The sequence below is a fragment of the Choloepus didactylus genome, chromosome 1 (assembly GCF_015220235.1).
Source record: "Choloepus didactylus isolate mChoDid1 chromosome 1, mChoDid1.pri, whole genome shotgun sequence".
Classification (NCBI taxonomy): domain Eukaryota; kingdom Metazoa; phylum Chordata; class Mammalia; order Pilosa; family Megalonychidae; genus Choloepus; species Choloepus didactylus.
This window is the reverse complement of record NC_051307.1, coordinates 81,958,255-81,972,058: the sequence shown is the minus strand read 5'-3', so window position 1 is coordinate 81,972,058 and position 13,804 is coordinate 81,958,255. Positions and strand designations below refer to the sequence as shown.

Below are 13,804 nucleotides of genomic sequence, written 5' to 3'. Positions count from 1 at the left end.
AAAAATGGAACTCATTCTAACGTGGCCAGAAATACTGGTAGCAAATTGTCTTGCCTGCAGACAACTTGCTGCCCTCAGCAGCTGGTAGCGGAATCATGCCAGATGGTGCTTGTGTTGATTTCCGTGACACAACACCCATCCACTTGCCCTTGGACCTGCCTTGGTGCTGACACACTTCTCACTCCTAGGGTTGGACCCACCAAAGAAATAAAGATCAGAAGCATATTCTACTCTAATGCCTATGGCAACAGAGTATAACTGAAATCTGTTATCACACAAGACTATCAGAAATGAATAAGTACAATTCAAGACTGAGTAAAAGTGTCTCAGTATCAAAAGTCTAATTCCCAAAGTGAAAACCTAGACAGGTGGGGTTCTGTGTGAATGACCTTTTCCTAGACAAGAAGAAGATAATCCATTGGGAAGTCAATACTTAATTAACTTCATTTACTGCATTACTCATACGCAGATGGTTTATGACTGAATTGATTCTAATATTCTGATATCCATCCTTTGGATGGTAATTAGATCTTAAAGGAGAAAGAATGAAAATATGTAAGACTGTAAGAAATGTCATGGCAATGATTCACCCTACACATAATTATTTCTCTTGATTGGTCTTGATGAGCCTGATCATGTGATGAATGAAAGCAGATGTAGTTATGATTAAGGCTCTAACATGACTATTCTGCCCTGCCAGGTGTGTTGTAGAAGACAAGAACTCAAAGGTGGCCTGGTTGAACCGTTCTGGCATCATTTTCGCTGGACATGACAAGTGGTCTCTGGATCCTCGGGTTGAGCTGGAGAAACGCCATTCTCTGGAATACAGCCTCCGAATCCAGAAGGTGGATGTCTATGATGAAGGTTCCTACACTTGCTCAGTTCAGACACAGCATGAGCCCAAGACCTCCCAAGTTTACTTGATCGTGCAAGGTAAGAAAAGAGTGGGATAGGTCGGTGGTACAGGAGAGGTGGGTCACAGTAAATAATCACGATGCACAAAATATTTGTAAAATCTTTCATAGGGGGAAACAAGCACCTGGAACACTTCCAAATACATTAAAAAATTTAGGAATTTTCTTTCAAGCAGAATAGACTTATAATGAGAGGACTAACGAGAATAGAGAGAGAGGACCCTGGACACAGTGAGCCAGCAACCTTGATAAGAATGTTTTCCTCTAGACCAGAGTGAGAAAAAACACACAGCAAAAGCCACAGTGATTGGAACAAGATAAAATGGGGTCACAAGAACAGACAGAAAGCTCATAACTAACCATGTGAAGTCCCACTTTATCACCTTGTTAGGTACTGAATGCTTTGTTGAATTTAAAGGTTTGATTTGATCTGTCTACAGCCTGAAGAATATCATTAATTATCTGCTTTTATAACAGTAAATGTTTTGTGGAAAAATACAAATTCCCAGAGGCCTTGATATCATCTCAGCTGTCCAACTTTCTGTGTAGTTTGCATCTCTGTTTAATGGCACGTTATTGGTGAGCAAATCCAGTGACAAGGATCCGCAAAGCCATTGGGGACAATCTGCTTCTAGATTGGGGTTTCTGAGGGCACATCTGAGTCATGGCTTTACAGAATGAAAACACTAAATGGCATACATATGCCCCCAAACTTTAGCTCCCTGGAGTCCCTTTCCCCATAATTGCAGAATGAGAACAAAACCGATCGACTGCACAATTTTATTGCAAATGAAGTCAAACCACCAGCAGTTTTGATCTATCAGGCAAGATCTAAGCAGTAACAAATATTAGGGCTGTGTTCATGTATTCTTGATTTACAATTTTATGTAAATTTAATGCAAATTAGGCATGGTCCTAGGGCTCCTGTCAAGATTCCAGTGCAGTCAATGGTGTAGCAAAGTTTGACTGTAGCTTCTATTAATGTGTTATGGAATTGATTATTGCAGCATTTAAATTATTGCTCTCCCAACTCCTCAGATTAATAGATTGAAACTGGAATGAAATACATCAGAGACTGCCTGGTGAAGGGGTGGTTTAGTCATGTGACCTCTATCTTGGTCCATGTGCAATGGTTGACAGCTTCATTTTATTGCTTCTAAAAGGCATGTTTACTGGCTTGCCAAGTTCCTCTCTCAGTCAAAGCATAAGGTGTTTTCCCTGTAGTTTAGCAGAGAGTACTTAAACTGCTTAACAAGAGACATCCAGCTTCAGATCCCAGGCAACCCATTTAAATGTGTAAGCACTGCTACAGCAATATGTGACTATGTAAATGAATTCATTTACCAGCTCCTTCAAAACACAAACACACAAACTCATACACACACACAACACACATTTCAAAACTTAATTCAATGGCAGGGGGATAGGAGATAACTATGTAGTTTACTTCGGGCCTCTTAGAACATATTTTATATAATGATCAGCTCTACAGTATGATATGAGATTCCTACACAATTTTAATACCTTCAATATCATTGAAAAACCCCTAGAGACCACAACAAGAAATTATGCATTGTCCTTTGCAGAATAAAATTGGAAAATCTGAGTATTCTAGTCTTTCATTTCAGATGGGGAAATAGAGGTTCATTAAATTTAGGTTACTTGCTCAAGGTTACAGAGAGTAAGTGCATGGACTAGCTTGGAGCCAAAGAGAGTTGAAATCAAATCCAAAGTACTTTCTATTGCAATGGAAAATTTTTGCTATGACTTCAAAAAAATTTAAGATTTATATTTAAGTTCAAGCTCTTAGCACCAAATTCCCAAAGCCCCTCCCTTTTTTACCCCATTTTGTCTATGTACTCCTTTGCTATATCATCCCAAGGGTGAGAACTAAAACTGGATTAAATCATGCTTTGTTCACCTCCATACTATGGCAGTGAAAGTGAAATTCAGTTTACTTAATATTCAGGGAAGGAAAATAACCTACTAAGTGCCAAGTACTGTTTGCTTACTTTATCATTTCATTTTAGTAATATTATTATTAAATAAGTATTGATGTTATTATAAATACACAAAAATTAAAATTCAGAGAGGATAAAGGATAAGGACTGCCTAAGATTCTCAGTTGCTTTAGGACAGAATTTCAAACCCCTATCTGTCCCATTCAAAATATATTGTATTTCCTTTAACACATTGCTTTGAAAGAGAAAATGAGCAACAAAGCATGCACTTGAAAGGAGATGAAGGAAGGATTGTCTCATTGTCTCTTTCTTGGGTCTGAATCAGGGAGGTTTTTTTTTTTTTTTTTTGGACAACAGTATGGATATATATATTTCATCTCTAGCACCAGCAGACTGTATCACATCACCTTGGGACACTGAACTTTGTGGTGAGGTCACAAATTCCATCCCTGCTGTTTTTTACAGTTTCCTCCTCCATGCTTCGACTCCATTCTGGAGCAAAAGCGCAGTATAAGAATCATTCTTGGTTGTAGTCTGCATTGAAAAATTCTACATGTTTTTTTTTACCACATCAAAGATTCTGCTTCTAGGTATGGCTCATAAGTCTCCCTCCCCTAAAGCCACAGCACTTTCCTTCAGAATCTGTTGGTCTTTTTACATTTACAGTTCCTGCCTCGATCACCATCCATGGCTTCCACAAATCCAACTGGACCAGTCATTAAGTAAAGTCTGTATTCTTTGTCCTTACACAGTGGTGAGACCACCCTTAGCTCAAGGGTGCTCTGGGTTACCACTAAAAAACAGAGGCTAGGGGAGTGGGCTCTGCAGTCACGCTGCCTGATTCGCATTCCAGTTTACTTTCTTGCTACCGAAATACACTTTGGGGTAAACTACTTAATCTCTCTAAGCCTCAATTTTGTAATCTATAAAATATTAAAGTCTCCTAACTTTTAACAATTCTCCTGAATTTATTGTAAGGATTAAATTAGGTTATTTATGTAAGCCTCTAGCATGGTGCCTGGAGCATCAGGGGTTCTATCTCAACAGATTGTGATGAAAATGATGACAATGATAATGACAATGACTCAGCTGCTGTCCCCAAAGACTCTGTTCTAGTTTGCTAATGCTGCAGAATGCAAAACACCAGAGATGGATTGGCTTTTATAAAAAGGGGGTTTATTTGGCTATACAGTTACAGTCTTAAGGCCACAAAGTGTCCAAGGTAACACATCAGTAATCGGGTACCTTCACTGGAGGATGGCCAATGGCGTTCGGAAAACCTCTGTTAGCTGGGAAGGCATGTGGCTGGCGTCTGCTCCAAAGTTCTGGTTTCAAAATGGCTTTCCCCCAGGATGTTCCTCTCTAGCAAGCTTGCTCCTCTTCAGAACGTCACTCACAGCTGCACTCTGTGTTACTTCTCTTTGAGTCAGCTCATTTATGTGGCTCCACTGATCAAGGCCCACCCTGAATGGGTGGGGCCATACCTCCATGGAAATATCCCATCAGTTATCATCTACAGTTGGGTGGGGCGCATCTCCATGCAAACAACCCAATCCAAACATTCCAACTTAATCCCCACTATTATGTCTGCCCCACAAGACTGCATCAAAGAATATGGCTTTTTCTGGGGGACATAATACATTCAAACCAGCACAGACTCACTCCTTCCCTAGGATTGGGAAGGAGAGGGACTTTAGCATAAGCAGCTACTCCTTGTTACTCAGTCACTCACTGCCTGTTGCCCTTAAAGCAGGCCCTTTTAGCATTTATTTTGGGTCCCTTCAGTCCATTGGCCAGCTGTCCTTTTCCATGCATCTAGTATTAGCAATTTTTCTTCAGGTTTCTAGGAGACCTCTTAGACTAGCAACACTTTTAAGGCTTTACCTGTCAACTATAAGGGATGCTTGAGGAGAAAAATGCAGTGTGCATCAGCATCACAAGGAAGGTTTGTTAAAATTTAGATTGTTACAAGCCACCCTAGAATTAATTATTGAGTAGGTCTGGGGATGGTTCTGATAATTTGCATTTTCAGCAATTCCTCAAATGTTGCTGATGCTATTAGTCTAGAGACCACACTTTGAAAACCACTGCTATCAACAAATTGTGCACCTTAAGATCATTTGAGGAAGTAACCCTATGTAATTTCATTCAATTTAAGATAGGGTCACACCCTCAGGTATTCCTAGAACTAATTATGCTGGTCATAAGAGAGGGCACAGGTAGATTGACATATACCTTGACTTTCATGGTAACATTTTAGACTGTTTACCATCCTAGTTGTGTGTAAAGAAGAGCTACTCATTTCTCCCAAACTGTTCCTTCTCAGATATCACAGTTGAAAAATAATGGTTGAAGCCTACTACTCAAGACTTCAAAAATTCCCAACTTAAAACACTTGGAAGTGTTTGTACACTTCCCTTCTCTTGTATCCTGTTTCCTCTGGAAGCCTCCTTTACCTTTGTGTATATATCCCCACCACATGTTGGTGACATTTCAACATCTCTAATATTTTCTTTCTTGTTTGGTTATAATTTGGGAGGAAGAAAATAAACTTTTATCAGTTCATCATAGTCATTATATACAAAAAACTCTGTCAAAATAAAAATGCTATGTGAAGGGGGCAATATGGCAGCATAGAGAGGAGTGGAATTTAGTTAGTCCCCTAGATCAACCAATGAACAATAAGGAACAACTAGTAAATAATTTGGAATAACTGCTGGGGGACAACCGTGACTGTCTACACATCGTACAGCAACCTGCACTGGGAGGAATGCCTGAGATCGCAGCATAGAATGTGTTAGTAAAAGCTGTGGAACTGCACCAGGAGTTCCCCCCCCCGCCCCCATGGCAGGCTTTGCTGCAAAACCTTGCTGTGGTAGAAAGCAGCATTCTTGTAGCAAGCGAATATAGCTCAGCCCAGCTCCAACTGGGGTTTTAATTAACAAATGTGGACTGCTGAATACAATCTACAAACCCCCAACAAGCAGACAGAGGCTTTTAGTGATGACTGATTTTAAAGAACCAGAAGACTCATCTGTCCTGGGAGGGGGAGCCCAGAAGACCAGGTGTTACCTCAGGCCGATAGAGTGAAACTGGGGGGCTGTGTACTGGCTATGAAAGGGGGCTTTCTGTCCCTTTTTCTCTCTCTCAACCTGAGGGGCTCAGAGGAGAGAGCCACAGCCATTTTCAGTTTACAGTGCTCTGTCCCAGACAGGGGTGGAGATAACAGAGTCAGAGGGACTATTCAAATGCAGATGATAACTCCCTAGGGGGTATATGTTTCTTAAGAGTAAGGAGGTGGGGCCCAGCTTTCCCTTCAGAACTAGACCCCAGAGCCTGGGAGAAAAGAGCCAATACAGAAATTGAAGGGGCTGCATCTTCTTTCACTATTTGGGAGTGACGGGCTGACAGGTGCCACCTGCTGAGCAGGTTAGGAAAAGCACAGTGACTGGAGACCTCACAGGAAAGTCTCTCATTCTTCTAAGATACATCCTGAATATAATCCCATTCTGGTCTGGGAAAATTTGACTGGGGTAACCAAGGAAACCAGATGCCTAGACAACAGAAAACTACAATCTACACTAGAAAAAACAAAGATATGGCCGAGTCAAAGGAACAAACTTAAACCTCAGTCAAGATACAGTTAAAATATTGTTTCACTTTAAAGAAACAATCTATTAAAGATCTTTGAAGAAATATGCTAAATCAAATAAAAAAAATCAATGAGTTCAGGGAGGATATAACAAAAGAGATGAAGGCTATAAAGAAAACACTGGGTGAACATAAGATAGAAATCTAAAGTTTGAAAAAACAACTGGCAGAATCTATGGAAATGAAAGGCACAACACAAAAGGTGAAAAACACAATGGAGACATACAACCATAGATCTAAGAAGTAGAAGAAAACACTCAGGAACTGGAGAAGAAGATGCCAGAAATCCTACACACAAACGAACAGATAGGGAAAAGAATGGAAAAATATGAGCAACTTCTCCAGGAATTGAATTACAACATAAAGTACATGAATGTATGTGTCATGGGTGTCCCAGAAGGAGAAGAGAAGGGAGAAGAGGCAGAAGCAATAATAAAGGAAATAATCAATGAAATTTCCCATCTCTTATGAAAGACATAAAATTACAGTTCCAAGAAGTGCAACATACCCCAAACAGAATAGATCTGAATAGACCTACGCCAAGACAGTTAATTATCAGATTATCAAACATCAAAGACAAAGAGAGAATCCTGAAAGCAGCAAGAGAAAAGCGATCCATCACATACAAAGGAAGCTTGATAAGACTATGTGCGGATTTCTCAGTAGAAACCATGGGGGCAAGAAGCAAGTGGTGTGAAATATTTAAGATACTAAAAGAGCAAAACTGCCAACCAAGAATCCTATATTTGGTAAACTTGTCCTTCAAATATGAGGGAGAATTTAAAATATTCTCTGACAAAAAGACAATGAGAGAGTTGGTGAACAAGATACCTGCTCTACAGGAAATACTAAAAGGAGCACTACAGACAGAAAGGAAAAGACAGGAGTGAAAGGTTTGGAACACAATTTGGGTGATGGTAGCACAACAATGTATGTACACTGAACAATGATGACTGTGAGTATGGTTGAAAGAGGAAGGTTAGGAGCATGTGGGACACCAGAAGGAAAGAGGAAAGATAAAGACTGGGACTGTATAACTCAGTGAAATCTAGAGTGCTCGACAATTGTGATAAAATGTACAAATATATTTTTACATGAGGGAGACCAAAGAATGTCAACCTTGCAAGGTGTTAAAAATAAGGTGGTATTGGGGAAAATACACAATCAATGCAAACTAGAGACTATAGCTAACAGAAACATTGTATTATACTTCCTTTAATGTAACAAAGGCAATATACCAAAGCTAAATGCCTTTAAAGGGGGACATAAGGGAGGGGTATGGGACTCTTGGCATTGTGGCATTGGTGATGTCATCCGACTCTTTTATTCTACTTTAGGTAAACTCTGTCTTTTCTTTTGCTGCCTTTTAGCTGCCACGGTTCTTTTTTTTTTTCTTTTTCTTTTGTCTCTCTACCTTCTTTGACTCTTCCTCCTTCTTTGTGGAAGAAATGGAGATGTTCTTATATAGATAGTGGTGATGGTGCTGAATACATAAATATATGACTATACAGGGAGCCATCAATTGTTTACTTAAGATGGAAAGTATGGTGGGTGAACAAAGCTGTCTTTAAAAAAAACAGATTGATGAAACAAACTTGAGGACACTACATTGAATGAAATAAGTCAGACACATAAGGACAAATATTGCATGGTCTCATGATATGAACTAATTATAATTTGTAAACTCATAGACATGAAATATAAATTACCAGGATACAGAATGAGGTTAAAGAATGGGGCACAGTTGCTTATCATGAGCAGAATGTTCAACTAGGTTGAACTTAAGTGTTTGGAAATAAACAGAGGTGACGGTAGCACGTGACTGTGAGAATAACTAACAGTGCTGAATGGTGTGTGAATGTGGTGGAAAGGGGAAGCTTAGAGTCACGTATGTCACCAGAAGGAAAGTTGAAGGTTAAAAGAAGGGAATATATAAAACAGTGACTATTGTGGTGAACAATGTCCATGATTAACTGTACAAATACTATAAATCTCTTTCATGAACCAGAACAAATGAATGGCACTAGAACTAGAAACTAATAATAGAGGGGTATATAAGGAAAAAATATATAGCCCTTGCAAGCTATGTACTATAGTTAGTAGTATTTTAACATTGTTTCATCAATAGTAACAAATGTACTATACCAATACTATAAATCAATAATGAAGGGAGGGTGGTTAGGGGCATGGGAGGATTTGAATTTTCTTTTTTTGTCCTTATTTCTTTTCTGGAGTAATGAAAATGTTCTAAAAATTGAAAAAAAAAATTACTGTGTTGATGGATGCATAGCTGTATGATGGGCAATTGATTGTGCACTTTAGATCTTTGGATAATTGTATGGTATGTGAACAATCTCAATAAAATTAAATTAAAAAAATTAAAATGCTGTATGGTTTGCTAAATTTAATCTTTTAGCTAAGTGGCATCCCCACACACCTGCCTCATGAGGTACACAGGTCACATTTTTGCATCAACCAACTGTACAAAGCAATATAGTGACCTTTGGGATAATTTGTAATTAGTTGTTATTAAATGTTGCAACTGTAGATATTAAGGCTACCCTATATATAAACATGGTGTTCCGGTTTGGTTGTATTATGTCCCCCAAAACACCATTATCTTTGATGCAATCTTGTGTGGGCAGACATATTAGTGTTGATTAGATTTTGGTATCCTTTGGGTGTTTCCATGGAGATGTGATACAATCAACTGTGGACAAGACCTTTGGTTGGATAATTTCCATGGAGGTGTTGCCCCGCCCATTCAGGGTGGGTGTGAATTAAATTACTATAATACTATATAAGCTCAGACAGAAGAAGCAAGCTTGCTACAGCCAAGAGGGACACTTTGAAGAATGTACAGAAGCTGAGAGAGTAGCTGCAGATGAGAGACAGTTTGAAGATGGCCGTTGAAAGCAGACACTTGCTCCAGAGAAGCTGAGAGAGGACAAACACCCCAGAGCAACTAAGAGTGACATTTTTGAGGAACTGTAGCCTAGAGAGGAACATCCTGGGAGAAATCCATTTTGAAACCAGAACTTTGGAGCAGATGCCAGCCACATGCCTTCCCAGATAACAAAGGTTTTCCGGACACCGTTGCCCATCCTTCAGTGAAGGTACCCGATTGCTGATATGTTACCTTGGACACTTTATGGCCTTAAGACTGTAACTGTGTAACCAAATAAACCCCCTTTTATAAAGCCAATCCATCTCTGGTGTTTTGCATTTCAGCAGCATTAGCAAACTAGAACACATGTATTTGAGGTAGTTAATAAATGATGGGATCCATAAATAAAGCCAGCTTTTTTTGTTTGTTTGTCACCTCCCTTACAAATTCTAAGCTTTAATATTAAGGAAACGTTATCCTCAACTTCAATAATATAAACAGGGTACTACAGCATTCTTTCCATTAATAAAGTCCATTTTTCCCCCAAAGTTTCCTCTCCTTTATTTCCTGCTCATGCTGCAGATGAAGGCATACGTGTTAAGGAAACATTTGTCTACATGTTCTCCTTGCATAATTTTTGACAGAGTCAATGTTTTAGGTTATTATACTTATCAAAATGCAGATTCCCAAGAACCACTCCCAGAACAACTGCATCATAATCTCTGAGGATGGGTGCAAAATTTTTACAAATGGCACGCTGTCCAGGTGATTCAGATGCGTAATAAAAATCAAGAAATTCTATTTTAAGAATATAAGAAATCAATGATAGGGATTTACTATTGCTGTCCGCCTGCTCATTCTCCTGTATGACACTGCATCAGATAGTGTCTAAGACTCTGCAGAACAAATACAAGAGCCTTATAATAGTAAATATTAAACATAAAATAAAATAAAATATACCTGCATGCTCACTGAAAACTCAGAGATTAATTTCATGTTCTTGAGCCTTGGAAATAGTTGCTCCAAAAACGGGTTTTTTGTTTTGTTTTGTTTTTTAGCTGTAACATTAAGTAACTCCATGTTTATGTGAATACAACAGAAATCCCTAAAGACAATATTTCTAAAATGTGAATCTTTCAAAAAAAAACTCATTCTTCATACCTTACACATTTTACCATATTTTCAATGTATCAAATACATCATTCTGAAATTAGGTTTCATACTAGAGTGGTCAATTCCATGTTGAGTCTTTTGCTCTCTTTTTTTTCTATTCTAATTTGGTTAATATTGTTTTACAAATGACCTAATCTGCATATAATACAGAGGTAATTTAGGAAAAAAACACATCAAAATTTTCAAAGCCCATTTTAAATAAATACTTAAATTTGACTACAATATTAAGTAGTATCCAAGAGATGTTTCCCAACATTTTGACTCAAAACACATACAGAGATGTTGAGCCTCTCTCCAACACTTGTCAGAAATACATTGCATAATTACCTTAATTAAACCAATCTAATTGTGAAAAATATGAGTGGAACTCTTTATAAGCCAACATGTTTGGTCTTTCTTTTCAAATCTGCACTTGAAAAACCACACTTCCTATAAATCATTAATGACATTGCATTTTAATTGTAATGTCTACAGATGCCCTTTTCATTAAATAATTGAAGAATCAGATGTTAGGAAACACAGGGTTTTTTTTTTTTTTCATGAAGACTAGTCTAGAATTTACTGTTATTAGGTTTTAAACTCTTAGAAGCCAGTTCTACAACCCTGTTAAACATTCCTGATGCTGACCAAAATATATTACCTAGAACTCCAAGAAAGTATACTTTTTTTCTTTTGGTCTCTCTCTTCTCTTCTCTCCCCCTTTTCTTCTCTCATCCTCCCTCTTCCTTTCCTTCTTTCTTTACTTCCTTTTTCCTTCCCATCCTTCTTTCAATCTTCCTGTCTTTTCTAAAATACGGTCTAGTGTTACAATGATTATTTTTTCAACAATTGAACATTGCCTACAGAATTTCATGCAACAAGTTTTCTACTTCATTCTAACTCAACTCATCCTGTAGCACTTTACATTTTTAAGGCATTTTATTAAAACAGGAATTTGGAATCTTCTTTGGATTTGATCCTGAGGGTTAACTCTGTTAATTATCGCGATTCTTAATGACTAACTGGAATCCTCATTTGGATTTTATATGCTGAAATCTACTAATTTTACTACTCTTCAGCTTAATTTTTCAGACAATAACTCCCTGATTGACTGTTAATTGGTCAAGATCAAACTTTTAAGATGGTCCTATTTGCCTTAGCAACCAGACAGCTAATATAATGAAAAGAAGTGAAATTTGGGGGCTAAAATATTTAGGAATGTTATTTTATATAGTTTAAATGTGATATTCCCTATATAACATGGACTATAACTTTTGTCTTACTCAAGCCTGTTCATCCACAATTGACTACTATATCCAGACTTTATACATCTGCAGCGCACTTTTAGTTATTAAAATAAGTCAACCATTTACATCCACATACTTTCTACTCTAAACTGCATTTGTCCTTCTTGAAGATGAGATAAAATAATGGAAGAAAGACAAAGTTATTTTAGTACCAATGCTGGATTTGGCTCAGTGTAAAAACCTTAAGTCATTGCACAAATAAAGATTATAATACCTTATAATCACAATTTTCAGAGTGATTAGGAAGAATTTCAAGGGTGGGGATTTATTCCATATTGGATCTGCATCTCTAGATATCATAGCTACATGCAGTATGTGTCACAAGTTATTTTTGCTTACATTTACATAGTTTCATATGTGGCTACTTAGAGATGTGCTAGTTTTTACACAGAAATTTACCTTAAGTATTAAAATAAGGATAACTACCCTTTCAAATATTTTAAATAGAACCATAAACCAGCATGAATTATCATCTGTAGTTTTCTAGAATTACCAAAATAAAACTGTGTACTCTTAAAAATATTAAAGGCAAGTCTTTGAATTCACGTATTTAAAAACCAAATAAAGATGGTATATATTTATTTTATAGATTTTTTCAATATATAGGTACTTTCCTGGTTTTCAGTTTACTACTTCTGCACACCATTTATTTATAACATTTATTTTTGCACAACAGATTCCTGAATAATATGGGTGGTTTTGAAAAGTCACCAAGTTCTAGGTCTGCCTGAGTGACGAATGGATTAAGTATGCAGAACACAAAAAAGTTTCTTCCTTTCTTGTTAGTCAGAAAGCTATTAGGCGGATGGGTGTATAATGCGAAAGCATCACAACCTGTGCCAGGGCCCATCCAAAGAGGATTTCTGAGTGTGGAGGCACCGCTGCAAGGACCAGGGCCCATGCATGGAGAGCACCCGAGTGGGGAGGCACCTGGGAGAGTTAAGACTGTGGCTACATTCAGGGGAAGTGAGCAAATAAAAACTATACTGAAGATAAGGTTAAACAGTTTCCACTGTTGGAGAAGAAAGGTGCAAATATGGAAAGGACAAAATCTAAAATGAACCTTTTGGTTTTGGATTGAAATGAGTATCATTAGCATTTATTCATGTTTTTTAATAGACAATAGATAGATTAGATGGAACAATAGATAGATTAGATGATTAGATAAATAGATGATAGATAGAAAAATATATAGATATAATTGTGTGTATGTATTTTCTAGTACTGTCTAGTCAGAGGGCCCTGAACAGTGACAGCACAGTAGCAATGAGCATCCCTAGCATGCAGCTCTTGATTTTAAAATATCATTCCAATAAAAGGAACAAGGGTTACTTGGAGAAATAGCTGATTCCAGGGCTGGAGCAAGGAAAGAACAATATGAGCCTGGAACATTTTGTGTATGGGTGTATGCCGGGAAGTAAAGAAGTACTCAAAGAATAATGACATATGCCAAAAGTACGTGGAAGCACCTTGAAGAGACATCCTCTGGCCAACTCTGGGACAATTTGGGCTTCAAAATAAATAATAAGATAATACTAATACAAATTAAACAACAGTTATTAAATAAAGAAAATACAAAGTTCTTCCTTATAGTACAATGCTGACTAATAATGTAGAAGGAATGATGGAATTAGAAAATTATCATTTGTCAACCATTGGAAAAATAATTCAGGCAAGAAAAACAATAGATTCTTAAACTAGTAGGTAAAATTAAAATAGTGAGAATTTAAATAATATCAAAGTAGCTCCCTATAAAATATTTATTAAATACAGAAGGAAAAAAAGAAAACAAGAGAAAAAGTGGAGAACACTAGCAGACACATACCAATCAAGTAATCAAAGTCAACACTAACAGTAATTGGGCAAATCAACATCATGTGCCAAACAATAGGATGCAATGAGCAGAACACAGCATTGTTTCTGTGATATTTT

At 37.4% G+C, this 13,804-nt stretch overlaps 1 protein-coding gene across 4 annotated transcripts in view; it reads left to right on the top strand.

Annotated features, from left to right (window-relative positions):
• Window positions 1-13,804, top strand: part of LOC119533935 (limbic system associated membrane protein) — an 878,762-nt gene that overhangs the window by 567,551 nt on the left and 297,407 nt on the right. For all 4 annotated transcript variants that reach the window (XM_037835912.1, XM_037835904.1, XM_037835919.1 and 1 more), the window contains one exon: window positions 701-933. In XM_037835912.1, coding sequence (XP_037691840.1) covers window positions 701-933 — 233 coding nt within the window. The remainder of the gene's footprint in view (window positions 1-700; window positions 934-13,804) is intronic.